This window comes from Oryza glaberrima, chromosome 9 (assembly GCF_000147395.1).
Source record: "Oryza glaberrima chromosome 9, OglaRS2, whole genome shotgun sequence".
Classification (NCBI taxonomy): Eukaryota; Viridiplantae; Streptophyta; class Magnoliopsida; order Poales; family Poaceae; genus Oryza; species Oryza glaberrima.
In genome coordinates, this window is record NC_068334.1 from 3,716,975 (window position 1) to 3,736,640 (window position 19,666).

At 40.9% G+C, this 19,666-nt stretch overlaps 2 protein-coding genes and 1 pseudogene across 3 annotated transcripts; 2 read left to right on the top strand and 1 right to left on the bottom strand.

Annotated features, from left to right (window-relative positions):
• Positions 1 to 244: 244 nt before the first annotated feature.
• Positions 245 to 3,635, top strand: LOC127783657 (uncharacterized). The gene is made up of 5 exons (XM_052310852.1): positions 245 to 250; positions 1,221 to 2,530; positions 2,627 to 2,921; positions 2,995 to 3,093; positions 3,164 to 3,635. Exons 1-5 carry the CDS (start codon positions 248 to 250, stop codon positions 3,512 to 3,514), a joined length of 2,058 nt encoding a protein of 685 aa, XP_052166812.1. The 5' UTR covers positions 245 to 247; the 3' UTR covers positions 3,515 to 3,635.
• Positions 3,636 to 6,560: 2,925 nt separating this feature from the next.
• Positions 6,561 to 7,879, top strand: LOC127784658 (beta-fructofuranosidase, insoluble isoenzyme 7-like; annotated as a pseudogene).
• A 2,479-nt stretch (positions 7,880 to 10,358) lies between these two features.
• Positions 10,359 to 13,713, bottom strand: LOC127783659 (uncharacterized). 2 transcript variants are annotated; one of them, XM_052310854.1, is made up of 10 exons: positions 13,512 to 13,713; positions 13,157 to 13,381; positions 12,874 to 13,050; positions 12,670 to 12,744; positions 12,477 to 12,521; positions 12,178 to 12,342; positions 11,742 to 11,820; positions 11,566 to 11,645; positions 11,105 to 11,173; positions 10,359 to 10,666 (listed from the first exon to the last, which is right to left on the bottom strand). In XM_052310854.1, exons 1-10 carry the CDS (start codon positions 13,656 to 13,658, stop codon positions 10,583 to 10,585), a joined length of 1,146 nt encoding a protein of 381 aa, XP_052166814.1. In that variant the 5' UTR covers positions 13,659 to 13,713; the 3' UTR covers positions 10,359 to 10,582. The 2 variants fall into 2 exon arrangements, with proteins under 2 accessions (XP_052166814.1, XP_052166813.1); XM_052310853.1 differs by lacking the exon at positions 10,359 to 10,666 and having other exon boundaries at positions 10,679 to 11,173.
• Positions 13,714 to 19,666: the final 5,953 nt, after the last annotated feature.

Genomic DNA, 19,666 nt, shown 5'->3' on the forward strand with positions numbered 1-19,666 from the left:
GCTAAACCCCACGACGGAGGACACAGCCAACCATGGCAGAAGAACTGCTTATCACTTCCAGCCTGCAAAGAACTGGCAGAATGGTAATCAAGGACTAATCTTTGTGATTAATCGCTTGATCCAGTTACGGATTCCTGCTGATTAGCCAAACTAATCCCTTTTCCTGTCTGATCGGTGCCGAATTCCTGCTGATTTGGATGCATTGGATTTACGATGGCCGCTGCTGATGCCGATCGAGCAGATCCGAATGGTACGCTCTCTGCAATTCTGCATCTCTTCTTGTTCCCCTCCCTTCTCTGATTACTTGTGGTCTCTGCTTAATTCTTCTGTAAAAGAATTGCATAAATTACATGCTTTCTTGGTTACGGATCTCCAGTAGTGAACACTCAACACTGAATTGCAAAAACTGTAAAAGATGATCCTTATGAGCTTATCCTGTTAAGCATATAGCATTGTATCTCTCGTATATAGCATGCTATTGTATATTTCCTTTGGCCGTTCCTTCCTAATCCCTCCCGGGTGTGTTTCTATAAACCGGTAGAGCTGGATATGGAAGGTTCTGCGCCTACTTGTACTCCGTGCTATGCATCAACGGAATACACGTTGAGTCTATCAATCCAACATGGCGCCCAGCAGCCCGGGCCTTCTTTCTTCCTCCTTAGTGGCTCTCGGCTGAGGCGCGGCGGCGCCGAACCTTTTCTCTCCTCCCCTCCAAAAAATCGAAAAAAATCCCCACTAAATCGTCGCATTTTGGAGGGGAAATTGTTGGAGGACATAGTGGCAAGGTATTCTCCTCCGAATCCTCTCGTCATTTCGCATTTTTTTGGTTGGATTTGCTCATTGATGGATGAACCCTAAAATCGTGATTTGGGGTTATTTTCTCTAATTAGTTGGTTCTCTACTATGTGGTTGTAGTTGTTGTTGGTGATGCAATGCTTAGATGCTCATAGAACCCTAATTTTTAGTGGAGATTTTTGGCACTTAGGGAAGAACCCTAATTTTTTCCCCCAAATTAGTGAAGAACACTTCTTTTTTTTTTAATTTTCATCACAATGCGAGAGTTCAAATTTAGGATGGATCGTTACAAATGGAAGTTTGTGTATGTTTAGATATTTATGGACAATTTCGTTGGGGGACATAGTTGTAGGTTAGATTTTTTTTTATTGCAAATTCAAGTTTTTAAAAAATGCAATATGCTAATATGTCGGTTAATGTTGTAGATGGATAGATTAGTACGATTGCACTATGGTGGTTCGGTGGTAGAGCAAAGTAACAATGGTAGCAATTTCGAGGGGATGAGTGTTAAGCAACTTATATTTGGTGGAAAACCTAGTTTTGAGGAGTTTGTTTGTCATACAAAGGATGTGCTGGGGTGGAGCAATCAGTCTATAGCTATACAAGGTAGATATGATGTTGGAGCAGGACCCATTTCACACAAGTACATGCTAGATTTGAATGGGGAGTTGGAGTGGAACACATATGTGGATATAGTGTTGGGCTCCCAATTCAAGTCGCTTGAGGTGGTTGCTTCGAAGCTTGATCGTACTGACTGCAGAGATGATTCTTTTGACCTCAATCGCACACTGTTTTATGATGAACCAAACTATGAAGCATTTGATGATGAAGGAGCTATGAAAAGTCAGTTGGTTAAGTCTTTGACAGTTGAGGAAGTCATAGAATCTCAAGGGATGGGGGTTGATGTTAACATGCAAAAGAAGGAAGCAGTTGATGCAAATGAGGGAAGAAGTCAGGAATCTGAAAGGGTGGAGATAAATGTGGAGTTGCAGAAGGAGGAAGCAGTTGAGGCTAATAAGGCAAGCAGGCTTGAATCAGAAGGGGTGGAGGTAAATGTGGAATTGCAGAAGGAGGAAGCAATAGAGGTGAATGAGGCAAGGAGTCAGGTAGTTCCGATAGTTGGAAATCATGTTGATGATGATAATGAATTGGCAGATGGATCAATGGGGGGAGGTGGAGAAGAGCGTACAACGGATGCTCAATTATCATCCATGGTGCGGTTCTGTTTTCGAGACAAAATATATACTCGAAGGGAGTGTGAGGAGACTTTGTTGATGAATGGATTGAGTGTTGATTTTCTGCACGAACATTCAGAGGAGTATGATGACACACAAGAGGAGGAGGGATATGAGGTTGAGTATGCCGTAGACTCAGATGACGATCGTCCAGTAGCCAAGATGTCTCAGGAAGAAAGGGAGGTGTTTGAGAAATTAGTTGGACGCAATCCAGAGGTTGTTCAGTTCGAGGATGTTAGCAATTCTGAGCTAGCAGTTGTTGATGGAGGAGTAACATACAATGGCATCATCGATGCAATGGGTGAGGAGCCAAAGAAGGATGAGCACATAGGGATCGACATCAACGCCATGTGCTACATACCGGAGGATATGAAGTTTCTTAGGTGCCCCTTGATTTGCTTCTATGCCGTTGAGTGGCAGCTCATCCATCGCGTGCTAAGGCAGTTCGGCTTGCGTCAACCCATACCAAAACCATTCCCGACGGGGCTCGACCTCCACAAGTAAGATTTGCATTGTGCATATCATTTTCAAACTTTCTCTTCGGCATTGGTTACTCAAGTTCTAACCAAATTATTTGTTTTGTTGAATGACTGTAGGTTGGACCGCAGGAAGAACAAGAAGATTACGGACTGGCAGGCTCATCATCTCCATCTTATTGAGCGGTGGGACAACACAGCAGCTAACGTAGTGCCTCACGGAGTGGAGCACAACAAGACATACTTCGACGAGTACCTAGCTTGGCTCCTGAGGAACTACCACCTTTTCCTTTGGCCGGCATGGACTCTAGCTGACATAGCTACAGATCCCGAGGATGTTGAGGAGATGAACGAGTATGACACCCACACTCGAGCAGGGGCGACGGTCGAGTACGGGCCTGTACGTGACCGAGTGGTAAGTATTAAGGCTCAGAGTTGTTCATTTCATATACACCTACATGTTCTCACAATATTAAATCCACTTGCAGGCACGTGAGCTGATGAGGTCCACGAACGACGCGGGTGTTGCCCTTGGCACACCTGCTGGGTCAGAGAATGAAGTTGGGATACTTCGGAGCGCACTTCAGGTAATTAACCAATTAGTTCAATCCATGAATCATTTCACTTGCCTCTAACTAATTTGTTTTGTTCTTGCAGAGGCTAAAACAACGAAGTCGGATGTTAGCGGCAAGACTTGGTTGTAGGTCCACAGACGCAGTCGACCCACAACCAAGACTAACGTGGACACAGGCCGGAGAAACAAGTCAACAAAGAGCTAAAGAGGAAGGGGAGGAAGAACATGATGAAGGGGAGGAAGAACATGAGGAAGGGGAAGAAGGAGATGGACAGAGTGACGAAGAGGAAGAGGAACAACCCGAAGAAATCGGGTCATCTCAGCTTGCAGGTGCCCCGCAGCCATCGCAACCTTCCCAGGGTCGCCCGCAGAGAAAGAGGGTACCGGTGGACCGGTACACACCTTCCACTAGTGGCCGGAGGGGTCGGCACTAGTGGATTACTTTGTACTTAACACTCTAGGCAGCGTTAGACTTATATCAAACTCTAGATGATGGTTGATGGATGTGTTGAACTCTATATTTTGTGATGGTTGATGGATGTGATGAACTCTAAATCTGTGATGGTTGATGGATGCTCAGTTGCTGTGATGTGTTAAATACTATGTGGCTGTCAATTTTGTGATGCTAAATACTTGTGTGATGCTGTCAATTTCTGTGTGGCTGGCTGCGCTTTGCCAGCCACTGCTTGACCTCAGCACCAAATAGAATGGCGCTGAGATTGTACAGGTCAGCGCCAGAGCAATTGGCGCTGAGGTGCACAAGATCAGCGCCAATTTATTTGGCGCTGAGATGCAGCCCACCCGGCGACCCAGCATCCCTCGGGTGGCAACCTCAGCACCAAATCGGCTGGCGCTGAGATGGCCGTACTCAGCGCCTTTTAGTTTGGCGCGGAGATTCAGCCCCCCTCCCCCCCCCCCCCCAAACGTCAGCAGACGGCCATACACCGAAGGAAACGGCCGTCACGAACTCAGCGCCGATGCGGTCGGCGCTGAGATGTTCAACCTCAGCGCCATCGGCCCTGGCGCTGAGGTCGGGGTCCAGATCTAGTGATAGTTTTTGCCAGGGACCAAATTTGCAAATAGTTTTCAAAAAGGGCCAAATTGTCAAATTTTCGGGAATTCTTGTGTGGCTAGCAATTGTAGGGTAGATTGGTATGACAAGTGTACTTGCTAGTTGGCATGCTTTTGATTGGACTTGTGCGTACTTGCACTAATTGGCCATGAACTGAAAAAGAACATCTTGATCGAATTTAGTCCACAGAATAATTCTAGTTCCCAATTTCAAGCCTGCCAGTTGAGAAAATTGTTCAGTTCAAGTTCTGTGGGTTTCTGTCAGACCACAATTTTGCTTCCTTACAGTAACATTCTGCATTTTGATTAGCAAGGCAGGATCTATTTAACAGAATTACATCTCTTACATAATCGAAAAATTTCCAGCCGACATTTTCTGTAATTTTAAACCTGTACGAGAAAATACTTTCACTCAAATATTTCCATCTATTTCTAATTTAGTTTGAAATATTTGCTGAGATGGACGAAAAATTTGCATATCTCTCTAATTTCATCCTGCTCTGAATTCTTCAATAAAAAAAGAAACCTTGCTAACCATTGGGTTAATTTGGTACTCTCGCCGTTTGAGAATATAAGATATTTTGGTTTTAACCTAAGTCAAACTTTCGAAGTTCCACCAAGTTTATAGGTAAAATAGCAACATGTCTCGCATGACCAATGATATTATAAAAGTATAATCCATTTTTCTATTTAATGAAATTAATTTGATGCCGTATATGATGTTTCATTTTTCTATAAACTTGATCAAATTTAAAAGCAATTTAAGTTAGGATAAATAGAGAACATTTCGTATGTGCCCATCAGTTTTCGCTGAATTCTTTCTATGTCCTTGAATTTTAGTTTTATCCTCTACGTGCACATGAGTTTTTATTTTGATCCCCACTGTACCCATGCCGTTAGTTGAATGTAAGTTGACCATTAAATTTTTCAAAAATTGACTATATTGCCCTTCACTTTATTATACCTACTTTAAAAACATAAATCCCAGTGTGAAAGAAATCTATAATAAAATAAAAAAGGAACAAAATTATATGACACTGGATTTAAAAACATAAATCTCAATGTTATAAACAAAATTTAAAATTTCAGAAAATTATTTAAAAAAGGATGAAATCCATATAAAGGGTTTAGTAGGAAATTGAAAAACCAAAACTTTCTCTTATTTGGGATTAATTTTGAGTTAAAATTTTGAAAAAAAAAAACCTCATCAATTCTGGTATGTAACTTCTTGAAAATATTTAAATTTTAGTTTTCAAATTTATGATCCAGTAATTATGTACGAGTTGTTTTTATAAATGAATCAACTTTTACATTGGAGGCCACCTTTTTTAAATCAACTAGCACACGCTCCAAGTAAGAGAAAAGAGTAATGTAGATATTTTACTCTTTTAAACTTTCCTTGTAGCGGTGGCGATGAGTCTTCCTCACCGCCATCACCTATTGATACTTGGACCCCACAAAGTGAGCCCCACATAGCTAGATTTTTTTTATAAAATCTAACGGTCGGCTAATCGTTAACTCACGGAATGGCCTTTGAGGGATCAAATTTGAAACTTAGGGTATGTAGGAGATGAGGCAAAATTTAGAAGCGTGAAGGGATAGGCAAAAATTTATGAGTACACAAGAGACTTAAAACTGTCGACATTTTGGAACTTTGACTATGGTATAACTTATAATGTAACTAACCTACAACTACATTGTGAATTTTATATAACTTGTTTGTAAGTTTTATATAACTTGTATTACACTATAACTATAATTATAGTTTAGTTAAAATATAGTAATACTCTCTATATTTTAATTTTAAAATATAATGTGTATTTTGTTTCGTTAGAAAAAAACTTTAACCAATAATTATTTTATTAGAATATTATTTATGCGATAAAAATTTAGAATGATAATCAAGTACTTTTGAATATGGAGGTAATAAATTTAATTTCGTGCCATCAAAATTATATCATAGTAGAGTAATTATATTTTAAAGCCTTGTCTGAACAAAACAAAAAAATACCGTGTATTTTGAAATGGTGAGAGTATATTTGAAAAAAGAACTTAGAACAAATTTGTGGCAGTTTTTTTTAACAATTCTCTTAAATAAAAAGGGAGTCCTCCGGGTTAATAATACTTGTCGTTTTGGACAAGAGCACAGTCTTAAAAAACAACTTTAACCACTATTTTCTATTATAATATACTATACAGAAGTGTTAACAAATATATGATTTTATTGAAGGATTTTTTAATACTAATCTATACATATAATCATCATATTTCGAAGATAAATATTTTAAAAATTATTCATAATAAAAATAAAATTTAACTATATCTTTATCTAAAACGACAAGCATTATAGGAAGCACTATGTTGACAGTTATTCATTTTATACGTGCAGGGCCTTTGTACCATAACGGTATGTACCATTTGTTCTACAAGTACAACCCGCATAGCGCGCTCTGGGACATCGGCAACCTCTCGTGGGGCCACTCCGTCTCCGGCGACCTCCTCAACTGGGCCGCTCTCGACACCGCGCTCGACCCCACCTCGCCTTTTGACGCCAATGGCTGCTGGTCGGGCTCCGCCACCATCCTCCCCGGCGGCCTCCCGGCCATCCTCTACACCGGCATTGACGCCGGCAAGGAGCAGGTGCAGAACGTCGCCTTCGCCAAGAACCCCTCCGATCCGCTCCTCCGTGAGTGGGAGAAGCCCGCGTACAATCCGGTCATCGCGCTCCCGCCCGACGTCCCCGGCGACAACTTCCGCGACCCCTCGACGGCGTGGCTCGGGCGCGACGGCCTGTGGCGGATCGCCGTCTCCGCCGAGGTGGACGGCGTGGCGTCCACGCTCGTCTACAGGAGCGAGGACTTCGTCCGGTGGGAGCGGAACGCCGCGCCGCTGCACGCGTCGCGCGCCGCCGGCATGGTGGAGTGCCCGGACATGTTCCCCGTGGCGGAGAACGGCGAGGATGGCCTCGACACGTCGACGAACGGCGCCGGCGGCGTGCGCCACGTCCTGAAGCTGAGCGTGATGGACACGCTCCAGGACTACTACATGGTCGGCACGTACGACGACGCGGCGGACGCCTTCTCGCCGGCGGAGCCCGAGCGCGGCGACGACTGCCGGAGATGGCGGCGGCTGGACTACGGCCACGTGTACTCGTCCAAGTCGTTCTTCGACGCGCGCAAGAACCGGCACGTTCTGTGGGCGTGGGCGAACGAGTCCGACAGCCAGGCCGACGACGTCGCCCGCGGCTGGTCCGGCGTGCAGACGTTCCCGAGGAAGATGTGGCTCGCCAAGGACGGCAAGCAGCTGCTGCAGTGGCCAATCGAGGAGATCGAGACGCTGAGGAGGAAGCGCGCCGCCGGTCTCCGGCGAGGCACCAGGCTAGGCGCCGGCGCGGTGCAGGAGATCGTCGGCGTGGCGAGCTCGCAGGCGGACGTGGAGGTGGTGTTCAAGATTCCGAGTCTGGAGGAGGCCGAAAGGCTGGACGACCTTGGTGTTTTTTTTTTTTTTGACAGATTGACCATTCGGTGGTGGAGAGCTTCGGCGGCGGCGGGCGGGCGTGCATCACGGCGCGGGTTTACCCGGAGCACGTGGCGACGAGCAGCAGCCATTTGTACGTGTTCAACAACGGGAGCGACGCCGTGAAGGTGGCCTAGCTGGAGGCGTGGGACCTGGCGACGGCGACCGTCAACGTTGTTGTTGGAGACCACCACGGCCTTGCTGCGCCGGCGTTGCAGTTGGAGCCGACACGTACGACGCAGTGAGGCCTGAAGCGGCTGGCCGACACTCGGACACTGGCACAGTTGGTTCGATAGTTTGATTGCATCGTGCAGCCGATTGGTTGTGTGGTGATTTGTTCGATTGTTGTGAACAGGGTGTATGATCTGTGACAGAAAGAAGAGCACAAAAGAAATCATTCGACAGTATATGTCACGTGCTTTATATGTTTTGCTCTTTTGTTATAGTACGTATTCCCTGCGTTACATCTATAAATCGTTCGATTTTCTCTTAGTTTATTTCTTTAAGTTTCATCAAATTTGTAGAAAAATATATTAACATTTTTAATGCAAAATAAATATATTTAATTTTAAATTTAATGATACTAATTTAGTGTTATAATTGTTGCTAACCTTTTTTTTTATAAATTTGATCAAACCAATAGACTTCTGACTATGAAAAAAGTCAAACAACATATTCATTTGCCGGAATACATTATGAACATGTCTTCGATAAGAACCGGTAAGAACCAGTTTGGTATACTCCGATGCTTTTTTGTTTGTTTATGTATAATTACTCACATGGGAGTATTACTATTTAAAGTAGAAACTATGATGATGAAATCTAGAACACTTAAATAAAATAATGATGAAATTCAGACCACTTAAAAAAATGATTAACTGTTGGTGGAAGAGGAAAACGAGAGATTTTTTATGCATAACATGTGCCCTGATCTTATTCAACTCTAAGTGTGTCAGCATGAAAGTGAATTTGGATTGGAATGGTGTAACCTTTTATCCCATATTTGTATTTCTCTTTAGACTTTGAGCTGAATGTTAGTGGACCTAAAACCACTCCGGATTTGTATTTCTCTTTATACTTTGAGCTGACTGTTAGTGGATCCAAAACCACTCCGGATTGAGTAGGGGGCTTATTTGTCCGGTTTCAATAGTTGAGGGTGCAACATGTCTGGTTTTCGAGTTCGGGGGTATAATTCGGTCGACCTCGATAGTACGGCCGGGGGGTAGTAATTCGTACTTTTTCCTTGTAAAGCACACATGTAAAGCTGGCATATCTGTTAAAAAAGATATTTGGTTAATTCAACTGACTTGAAAAGTTATTTTTTAACAAAGAAAATTTGTGCTCCTGCTTCTGATGGATTAATTCAACTGACTTAAAAAGTTATTTTTTAAAAAAAGAAAATGTGTGCTCCTGCTTCTGATGATATTCTGCAATGAGTATATTCTCACAGTTGCAGTATACTAGACTAAATTTATAGTACCTAATAACGTGCGTTTTACGTGTACTGTTACTATACTGAAAAGAGTGAGCCTGTTTGATTACACAAATTGATGTATACATATACTCGAGCTAACACAATCAATCAAATTGTTTTTTTCCTTTACTTTCAGTCATATTTTCTACTTTAACATATACCTAATAACTAGTTCATCCAACTTTATCAATTTGGTCATAAATCATCCATCTTCTCTACAAGAGAACGATATCCTTTGTAGTTTTATTAACCTTCCAATTCGCTCACGAAATAGGTGGTTATCTCCAAACCGATCTAAATCAGCCTAGAGGTCAGTTTAATCTCTAAATCGTCTCTGCTAGTCGGTTTTGATCTTTTCTAAACCCATCTTAGTCAAGAGCTTTTCTAGATCAAAATGGTTGACATGTTAATATAATAAATCTTTAATTAGGTAAATCCGTGTTGACTGCAAAATGCGCTAACACAATCTCCAAATCTTTTTGAGTTCATTCAAACTTTGTCCCAAATTTAAAAAAATTCCATGAATTTCCTCTGAACTCAAATATAATATCCAATTTAAAGCTTGAGAGCAAAAAAAATCCACTGAAATGCTCAAACTTCCTCTTCAAAATAAATCTGGGGAGATTATCAAATGCCAGTATGCATTCGGCGTCCATTCCCTTTCTTTACTCTTCTTTCGGCCCAACCCAATTCCCCCATCTCTCGTTTGCACACTGGCCCGAGATAGACCAGCTTCCACTCGTCTTTGCTTCCCTCCCAGTCTGGCCTAGTACACCAGCATTGGGGGCTCAAATAGAATATGTATATTATTATGACAAAGATTTGGTATTATTTAAGCATATAAAAATTAATACTGTTTTATACGACAAAAGATATTGCTACTTTTATATTTAATTTTGGTGTCTCACTGCACATTGGGAAACATTATCTATCTGTGAGCAAAAAAAAAAAACATATTATATTACAATGGAGTCGCGGGTTTAAATTCTGATTCGCATAATTACATTAATGTGTGAGATTTCATCAGGAATTTGGCGAGGTTGATGAATTCATCATTATTCCTCCATTGCTTCATTTCGTTAAAGGAGGTGCACTCGCTGGTGTAAGTGTCATGTGCGTAGGTGATAGTGTGTGCTTACGTGTGTCTTTCGTGCAAAAATGGTTGCACTGCAAACTTTCGAAAAAATAGAAATCATACCAATGATTTGGAACACATATTTTCCCTCTGAAAATATAGATAATATTATTCTAGATGGTTTATTTTCATTTTTTTAAAAAAAGTATAAAAAAATAATAAAAATCCACAAATGTGAACAAAAGAAATTACACTTGTAGAAAGCATGGCCCTTATTCATAATTACATTTGAGGCTTGTAGGCTTTACTTTTTTTTTTCTCCAGCCCATATTGGTACACACAGTAACTACCGCGCGTATCAATTATTCAGTGCAAAAGATCCTTTCCATATAGTCCAGCAATGGCTTGCCCGGGATTTTCCTGTTTCACCAGGGACTCTCCTACCAAAATCTATGTGTGCAAAAAAAAAAGTCAGGGATTTATTTCAGAATAAAGTAACAAAAGATTCATAATTCAAAATTTAATATCTGAGAGGAGGAAACACAATCCATCGGTCTAGTGTTTCTTTTGTTGTCTCTAAACGAAAATGAATTTTTCCAAAACACCATAATTCAAACGACAACAAAGTACCAGAAAAAAAATTGGGAGGAGGAAAAAGGTTGCAATTTTGACTACAATTACATCTAAATTAGAATATAGTAAAATTGTTCTGAAACTAGCTTATTAAAATTTCCCAGAATTAGTGTTATTTGTTATATCGTGGATAAATATTAAGTCCAATTACAGATATTCTTAATCCATTTCAGACGTTCCGTACAATATTTCAGCTGGAAATTTGAAGCACATGTATGACCAACTTAGCTGAAAACGGGTAATCAGTAAACTTACTGCAGAAACACCAGCATTCTGCACGTATGCAACATCATCAGGCGTGAAAAGACCAGATTCACCAACAACCTGAAATAAAAAAAAAATCCATTAACACCACATATACAGGTCAACTAATCACTTTATATTATAAAAATTAGACAAAATAATATCTAACAGGCACCCCCGAAAAAAGGAACTTCTAATAGGTTTGAAACAAGAATCTGTTCCGTGAACAACTGAACTGTGCGATATTCTGAAATCAATGGTGTATCAGATAACAATAATTACGTGCTCCCAAATATATTTTAAGCAAATAAACGGATATATTTCAAGTGGTTTTTCAATTATCGTTGATGAAAGTACACTGAAATATGGTTAATAATAAAGCATAACATCAAGCGCATCTAAAAGAATAAAAGTAAGATAACGTAATTGCTGATTCCAAAACGAATTATCACACAACTGTACGGAGGACGTACCAGAATCCCTTTATCCCTTATGAGGTCACCACGTTTCTCCAACAGGGTCTTTGTGTTTGAAGTATCAACCTTAAACGTCTCTATAATAACGAAATTCCAGTATACATCAATGTCAACTATGATTCTTAACGTCTCAAATGATTGGAGACATTTGCAAGAAATGATAATGACCATACCTAAACTTCGGTTATTGATGCCGATAAGCTGAACGCCATCTATTTTGAGCACACGATCCAGCTCCCTCTCATCATGAACCTAGAATATGAGTGACGTTTAGTACACATTAAGAAAACTTACAATTGAATAGGATACGATGAACTAAAAATGAGCTCATCTAAAAATATAAAAATAAAACAGAGCATGCTTATGACGAATCACATATTAGATAAGGAATTGATCCCTACAAGAAAATGTTTCAACCGATCCATTATCATTCGATTAATCACTGATAGAAAAGCAGCAACCAAAACTGGCTTGTCAAATTTGGTCGAAACATCAAATTTGGTAATAAGTTAAATGATTTGTCAAACAGAATATGGACAGTCAAAATGGAATTGTATGCAAACTGTTATTGTAAAGCAACAGTGAGAGAACATGGAAGTTGTAAAGCACCTCTATGAGAGCTGTCATTCCGAGGTTCTTGCAGATGCGAAGCATGTACTTGATGTCGAGATCAGGTAACACGGCAGCAATCAACAGAATTGCATCCGCACCCTTTGACCGAGCGTAATAGATTTGCCAGATATCTATCACAAACTCCTTGCAAAGAAGAGGGCACTGCAGGCATTGACAGAATCAAACTTCAACATTCGCATGACAAATGCACATGTTTCAACTGTCAACTGCAGCTGAAGAATATTCTTCCGAAAAAGTTAAAAAAGAAGAAGCCCATTTTGAATACTAGCGCGTACCTTTACTCCGGAATTGCGAACGGTCTCGAGATTCTCAAAGCTACCCTGAAGAATCAAAGAGTTTGAAAAGTCAGATATATGCGAAAAAAAAACATTAATAATTGTAAGGATAAGAATTTGAGAACTACGAAGTCGAAAGCTACCAGAAGGCGAGACCTTCTTTCTTAGAAAAAAGAACAGAAGAACAGCCAACCTGAAAGTGTTTTTCGTCGGTCAGGATACTGAGGCAAGCCGCGCCGTTCTTCTCATAGGATTGCGCGATCTCAACCTGTTATCAGTTCAAAAGATTAGCAACACATGAAACAGTATTCAGACAATTAAATTATAAACCAGGCAATCAACCTTCAGACATGAATTTTCGTAAAGAGAGATGCAAGCAAAACTCTCTGAAACTCACCGGATTGAAGTCCTCCCGGAGCACGCCTCTGCTCGGCGACGCCTTCTTCACCTCGGCGATCAGCGCCGGCGCGACGTTGCGGCTGTAGGCCGCCGTTAGCGCGCCGACGAAGTCCCTGGCCGGTGGCGCGTGCTGGCTCGACTCGATCACCTTCTGCAGCGGCTTCTTCGCCTTCCTCTGCACAAGAACAGAGTAACCGAAAATGCATGCCAATCAGTAACAAATGGTTATTCTTGTGTGCGAATTTATTCAAACAGTTTACGCGCGGCGCAGACGAGTTTACCTGGGACACCTCGACCTCTTTGTCCCAGATGATCTGCTCGAGCATGTTGCGGGGGACGGCTTTGTCGGCGCCGGAGCCCTCGGAGGGGTAGCGTGGGCGGCAGCGGCGGCGGATGCGGATGCCCTGCGCGGCGGCGATGGAGTTGATGGACTTGCCGCTCTCCCACTGGATCACCTCCGCCGAGTTAAACATCTCGTCGTGCTCCAGCGCGTACAGGATCGAATCCTGCACCAAAACCAGATGCCATCAAAACCCGCAGAAACGATCGATCGAATAGGAAAAACAGGGCACGGCGGTGAACGCGATTTGCCAGAGCTGCAGAATCAAGAAACGGGTGGCTCGAGAGGAGGAGCACCTTGGCGGCGGAGCAGCGCACCGCGCGGGCGGCTCCGGCGACGGCCGACCGTAGGGCGTGCGGCGACGAGGAGGTCGAAGAGAGGGACGACGGCGGCGAGAAGGCGGCCGCGGGGAGAGAGGAAGAGGCGGCGAGGAGGGACTCCATCGGGGAAGGAGTTGGTGGGAAGAGGCGAGTCGGAGGAGGAAGCGAGACAAGTGAGCTGCTGTGTGATATGGTGGAGGTCGACGCGTGGATGATGGGTTTTATAGGCGTTTACAGCGACTGAGCCGGCACGGCGGTTTGCCGCCAGACTAAAACTAAACACGAAAATATGTCTCATTTCACAGTTTCACACCATATATCATTTTCATAATATAGTAACTTTTAATTATGGACGTGAACATAAAATATGTTTTATTTTACACCTTATACGTTTTCAGATATATATACTAACTTTTATTATGTATATAGACATACTCGTATCTAACTTTTAGTTATGTTTTAGTTATGTATGTAGACATACTCGTATCTAAATAATTAGGCTATATCTTTAGCTTCACCCCTGTTACAGTTAAAGTCCAATCAAAATGTTTCAACTCCACCTAAAAGAAGAGTGAATCATACTAGAGTGATCTTAGAAAATGATGGGATAAAACTACTTTACATCATTTGACTATTTATCTTGTCTTAAAACATACTTTGAACGGGGTATTTTGCACTTAAAACATTTAATACCGTGAATTTTATACCTAGGTCTGTTTATACCTTGGTATTATTACAACTAGCTAGGTGGCCCGCGCAATTGCGCGGCTAGCACCCATATAAACTTATATATTTTTTAATATGATTTTACTTAAAATTTATTAAATAGTTATCTCGTTGTCTCAAGATTTTGAAAGACCAAACCTTATCATCCTTGTGTTTCCAATTTTACAGTTTTTTAAAAGTCACACTAGTTGATACTCTTTACTTCTGTTATATTATTCTTTATTTTCTTGCTCGATCTACCACCATTTCTATTCATTCTCCTTGGAACCTTTAAAAATTGGATCTAAAAACTTATAGTTTTTAGAGTTTATTGTCACGTTGGGCTTCTTCTTTATAATTTCTAGAAGTTCCGTCAAACACTGCCATTATACTCCTCTACGACCGTCCACTGCATCTTCTCTTTATTGTCATTGCTATTTTAAAAGTCGAACATAATTATAGTTTATGTTTATTTTTTTACTTTCTAGAAGTTGCACCAAAACGTCAGCGACTTTGTCACTGTACTCCTCTACGGCTCGCTCGCTGCCGCTCTTCTTTATTGTCATTGAGATTTTAGAATCAAACATGATTATCATTATGGTTTATTGTCTCATTGGGTTTCATTTTTTTATAATTTTTAGAAATCCCATTAAACATTGTCACTATACTCTTTATTGTCAATGGGATTGTAAAAATCGAACATAACTATCATTGGAATTCATTTTTTACTTTCTAGAAAACCCACCAACCATCGGCGGCTCTGCCATTGTACTCCTATACGACCCGATCGCTGCCTCTTTTTTTATTGTAATTGAGATTTTAAAAATTAAATATGATTATTATTGTGGTTTTTTTTTACTTTCTAAAAGTCCCGCCAACCGCCTTAATCGATTGCTTCACGACCTACCTGTCGTCCTTCCTTTTAACCGTTACGTGTGTAGAAGTCCCGCCAACCGCCACCACACTGCTCATGTATAGCCTTGTTAATTAATCTCGTCATGTGTTTTAGATGGTCTTTTTTTTCAATAGTCTTTATTTTTTTATCACCAATTTTAGTTATTTATAAATTGTATTCCTAGTTAAAATCTTTTTTTTTCTTTTTCTAATTTCAGTATTTATTTTATTTTTCGTATTGTGTTCTTTTGATATTTTTACTTTTTATTTTCAATTTCGGTTGTATCTAAATTCTATTCCTACTTTGACACTCTTTTTAATTTGCCTAATTTTAGATTTTATTTTACTTTTTATTCCAAATTTTAATTAATCTACTATTGCGTTCTTATATGTACTCTTATTTTAATATTGCTTATATTTAATTCCAAATTTCAGTTAATTTTAAATTGTATTTCTACTTGAACGCTTCTTTTCTTTTCTTTTTTCTAATTCCGATTTTTTTCCTGAATTTTAATTAATCTCGTATTAGATTCTTGTATGGACTTTTCTTTCAATATTGCTTACTTTTAATTCCGAATTTCAGCTATTTTTAGATTGTATTTCTACTTGGACTCTTTTTTCCTTTTTCACCGATTAATGTAGGGATTTTTAGCCCCCACAGTGAACGTGGTGCCTCCTTTCAAAGCTGTTTTAATAATATAATAGATAGATAGATAGTATGCTACTGAGGATGCCACTTGTAAAGAAACAGAAAATATTGGAGCCTACTCCCTCCGTCCTAAAAAAAGGCAAACCCTGGGTTTCCGTGTCCAACTTTAACTGTCCGTCTTATATAAAATTTTTTTATAATTCGTATTTCCATTGTTGTTAGATGATAAAACATGATTAATATTTTATGGGTGACTTGTCTTTTTAATTTTTTCATAACTTTTTCAAATAAGACGGACGGTCAAACGTTGGGCACGGAAACCAGGGTTTGTCTTTTTTTTTAGGACGGAGGGAGTACATGTTAGGGTTTCTGTCATACATGTCAGAGCTGCCGTCATGTTCGTGGCTTACCTTGTCCCCTTCGCCATTATCTTGCACGAGGAGGCCGCCGTATTCAGAAAGACGCTCAAGAGGAAAGTCGACATGCCAGCGATATCTGCGGTGACTGTGGCCATGAAACTACCACCCAGGGCTGAGAAGCCAACGACTTCGATGGAAAGGGTGCTGTGATGATCACCCGACGAAGTACAGGTGCTACGTAACAGTTTCATGTTTCTATACTACCAAACTTTAAAAATGCACCAAAAAAGTCAAAAAAAAAGTTCAAAAAAAATTTAGAGATGTGTAGCTTTAAGACATGTATCATCACACAAAAAATCAGCTTAAAAATATGATGTACGCAGGGAGAAAAAAACAATAAATTCGTTCTTCAACAGTGTTCAAACATGTCACTTTACTATTCACCGAAGATTTGTTTTTATTTTCTCCCTATCATCGTATTTCGATTTGTTTTTTATTAATACCGTGCAATTTATACCTAGGTCCGTTTATACCATGGTTTTATTACATTAGTACGCTACCGGGGATGCCACGTGTAGTAAACAAACAGAAAATATTGGGGCTTACATGTTAAGGTTGTTGTCATACATGTCAGACCACCCGAGGAAGTATCAGGTGCTATGGAATAGTTCCGTGCTCCCGTACTACTGAGCTAAAAAATACACCTAAAAAGTCAAAAAAAAAGTTGAAAGACGATTCAGAGATGTGTAGCTCTAAGACATATATCATCACAAATGCATCCAAAAAGTCAAAAAAATGTGAAAAAAAATCAGAGATCTGCAGCACTATGACATGTATCATCACACGAAAAATCAGCTTAAAATATGATGTATGCAGGGAGAAAAAAAAGATAAATTCGTGCTCCAACGGTGTTCAAACATGTCATTTTACTATTCACCTAAGATTTAACTTTTTTTTCTCCCTACTTACATCGTATTTGATTTGATTTTTAGTGTGATGATACATGTCATAGTGCTGCAGATCTCTGATTTTATTTTCACTTTTTTTTTGACTTTTTGGATGCATTTTTGAAGCTCGGTAGTTCGGGAGCACAAAACTGTTCCATAGCACCTGATACTTCCTTATGACGACCTAACTGCGAGTACCAAGTTTATTGCCTCCTTTCACGGTACTAAATATGTAGAAGTTGGCTGTAAGTTTTAATCAACCAAATATAATAGACGAAAACAAGTTTGATGTGTACTTTGATGTGTACTTGTGTTCGCACGCAATAGATATGTGCATGTGGCTCCACATGCACACTTCAGACTCTACTGTTGGTGTTATCTATACTTTCTATAGTTGGTACCAACAAACAATTATTAAAAACTAAAACTTAACATATAATCAAGCCACATCATCACCGACTAGCAATTACTACCTCCGTCCTAAAATATAGTAAAAATTAGACACACAAGTGTCTAGATTTATAGCTAAAAATACTTACATTTTGGGACGGAGGGAGTACTATTCTAGCCCATTTAAAAAACCATGCAAGCCTACCACATCTTCACTCACTTACGATTACTATTCTAGCCTATTTTAAATCTCTTGCAAGCATGACACATCATCTATAATATTATATTATAGAGATCGACAAGTATGTGTCAAATCATCTTCCTCACATTATTTTCTCAACATTTCAACTTTCATCATTTCAACAATATTTAACATATACTCATTCATTAATCCCGCAGCAAAGCACGAGATATCACCTAGTTTTTAGAAATTGAAACCCCTGCCGAACATTTACGTAGCTAAACGTTATTACACCCTCTGGTCTTTTGTTTATTTTAACTAACCAATATAATATAAAAAAGGAAGGAGGGAGTATATTTTAGACAGAGTAGTGCAAATCAAAGGTTTAACGGAAGTTAAAAAATAACTCTAAATTAGAACGTAGTGTAATATTAAACTCTGCATTTTCGATAAACTGCACTTTTGGTCGAACATGATATTTAATAATTTTAGATTTTAAAACTATTAAATCATCAAAAATATATTACCAAGATTTCAAAATAAGCACAGCCTTACATTTAGTAATTCAAAAATTTGGAAAATAATCAGACCGAACCAATTACAATAGCATATTTATTTATTCCAAATTTAATAACTCGATATGTTTTTGTTGAGAAAGATCTCAGCCATAGATTTGGCAGATGGACACAATTGATTTTATCTATTTTTATGAATATGGAAATTTCTAGCTCTTCTAATTACTTTGGTACTTTCTAGCTTTTTTTATACTAACCATGGAGGACTACATATTTCATTTTTCCGGTCGAGACCCTGTTCAGACTACATATGGACCGTAACTGCCACTGGATGCAAATATTGCTTCCCCATGGACGGTTCAAAGCCTGCCTGCGGTAATATATCATCGCAGGCATGCGATAATGGGTTCATTTTCACAAGCAGACCTATTAATGCACATTGACCCACACTGAGGCATTGACACCCTCTCCTTTAAAAGTACTCCACTGACACCCTCAGTCTCTCTCTGGAGAACTCGGCACGCGACGGCAGAGGATGGCGGAGGTCAGTGAGCTTTCTCCTCCCCTACGATGGCGGCAGAGTGAGGAGGCAACAGATCAACGACAGCCTCTCCACCTCCCTCGCGGATCCACTGTTGGCTGGCCTAGAGAAGGGCGGATCCGGCGGTGGCGCAGTAAAGTGGAGATTGGCCTTCCTTCTCCCACTCTCTCGTCGCCTTTCTCCCTCTCATCCGAAGGCGATCAAGCGTGGAGGAAATGGATCGATGGCGCCTCTCTGCCTACCTCGTGGATCCGCTACCAACTAGCCTCAAGAGGGACGGATCTGTCGGCGGTGCGGCAAAGAGGAGGTTGGCCATCCTTCTCCCGCTTACCTATCGCCTCCCCCCTCCCCTCCGACAACGGCCGAGCACAAAGGTAATGGATCGAAGGCGGCCTCTCCACCTCCCTCACGAAGTGGTGGGGAGGGAGCAGACGATGCGCCGGCCCCTTGGCGGGTGGATCTATTGTGGCCGCTCCTGCGAAGTGGTGGGGAGGGAGCAAGCCACACCACTGTCCCCGTGGCGGGCGGATCTGCCACCACTGGCCCCGTGGCGGGCAGTTCTTCCCCACGGCGTGGCAATTGGAGTGGCGACAGCAGCTGCGGCCGCGACGACGACAATGGCTTTAGGAGCGGTGATGACAATGGTAGCTTCGACTGTGGCGACGGTGGTAGTGGCTTCAGCTGCAGCGACAGTAGTTGGAGCTGCGACGATGGTGGTGGCTTTGGGAGCTAGGGTTTCAGGGAATTGGGGATCTAGGGTTTCGATGAAATTTTTTTAGGAATTTTTTTTTCATCGAAATTATTTTCGCATGCGGTTGGCATAGGTAACTGCGTGCGAAATCCCGTTGCTTTTCACAAATAGCTTGGTGCATGAGTGTGCTTCACCCGCATAAATTCCGTTAATGTTAGAGAAATTTGAATTAGGACCAAATTAACTTAGTTTATACTCC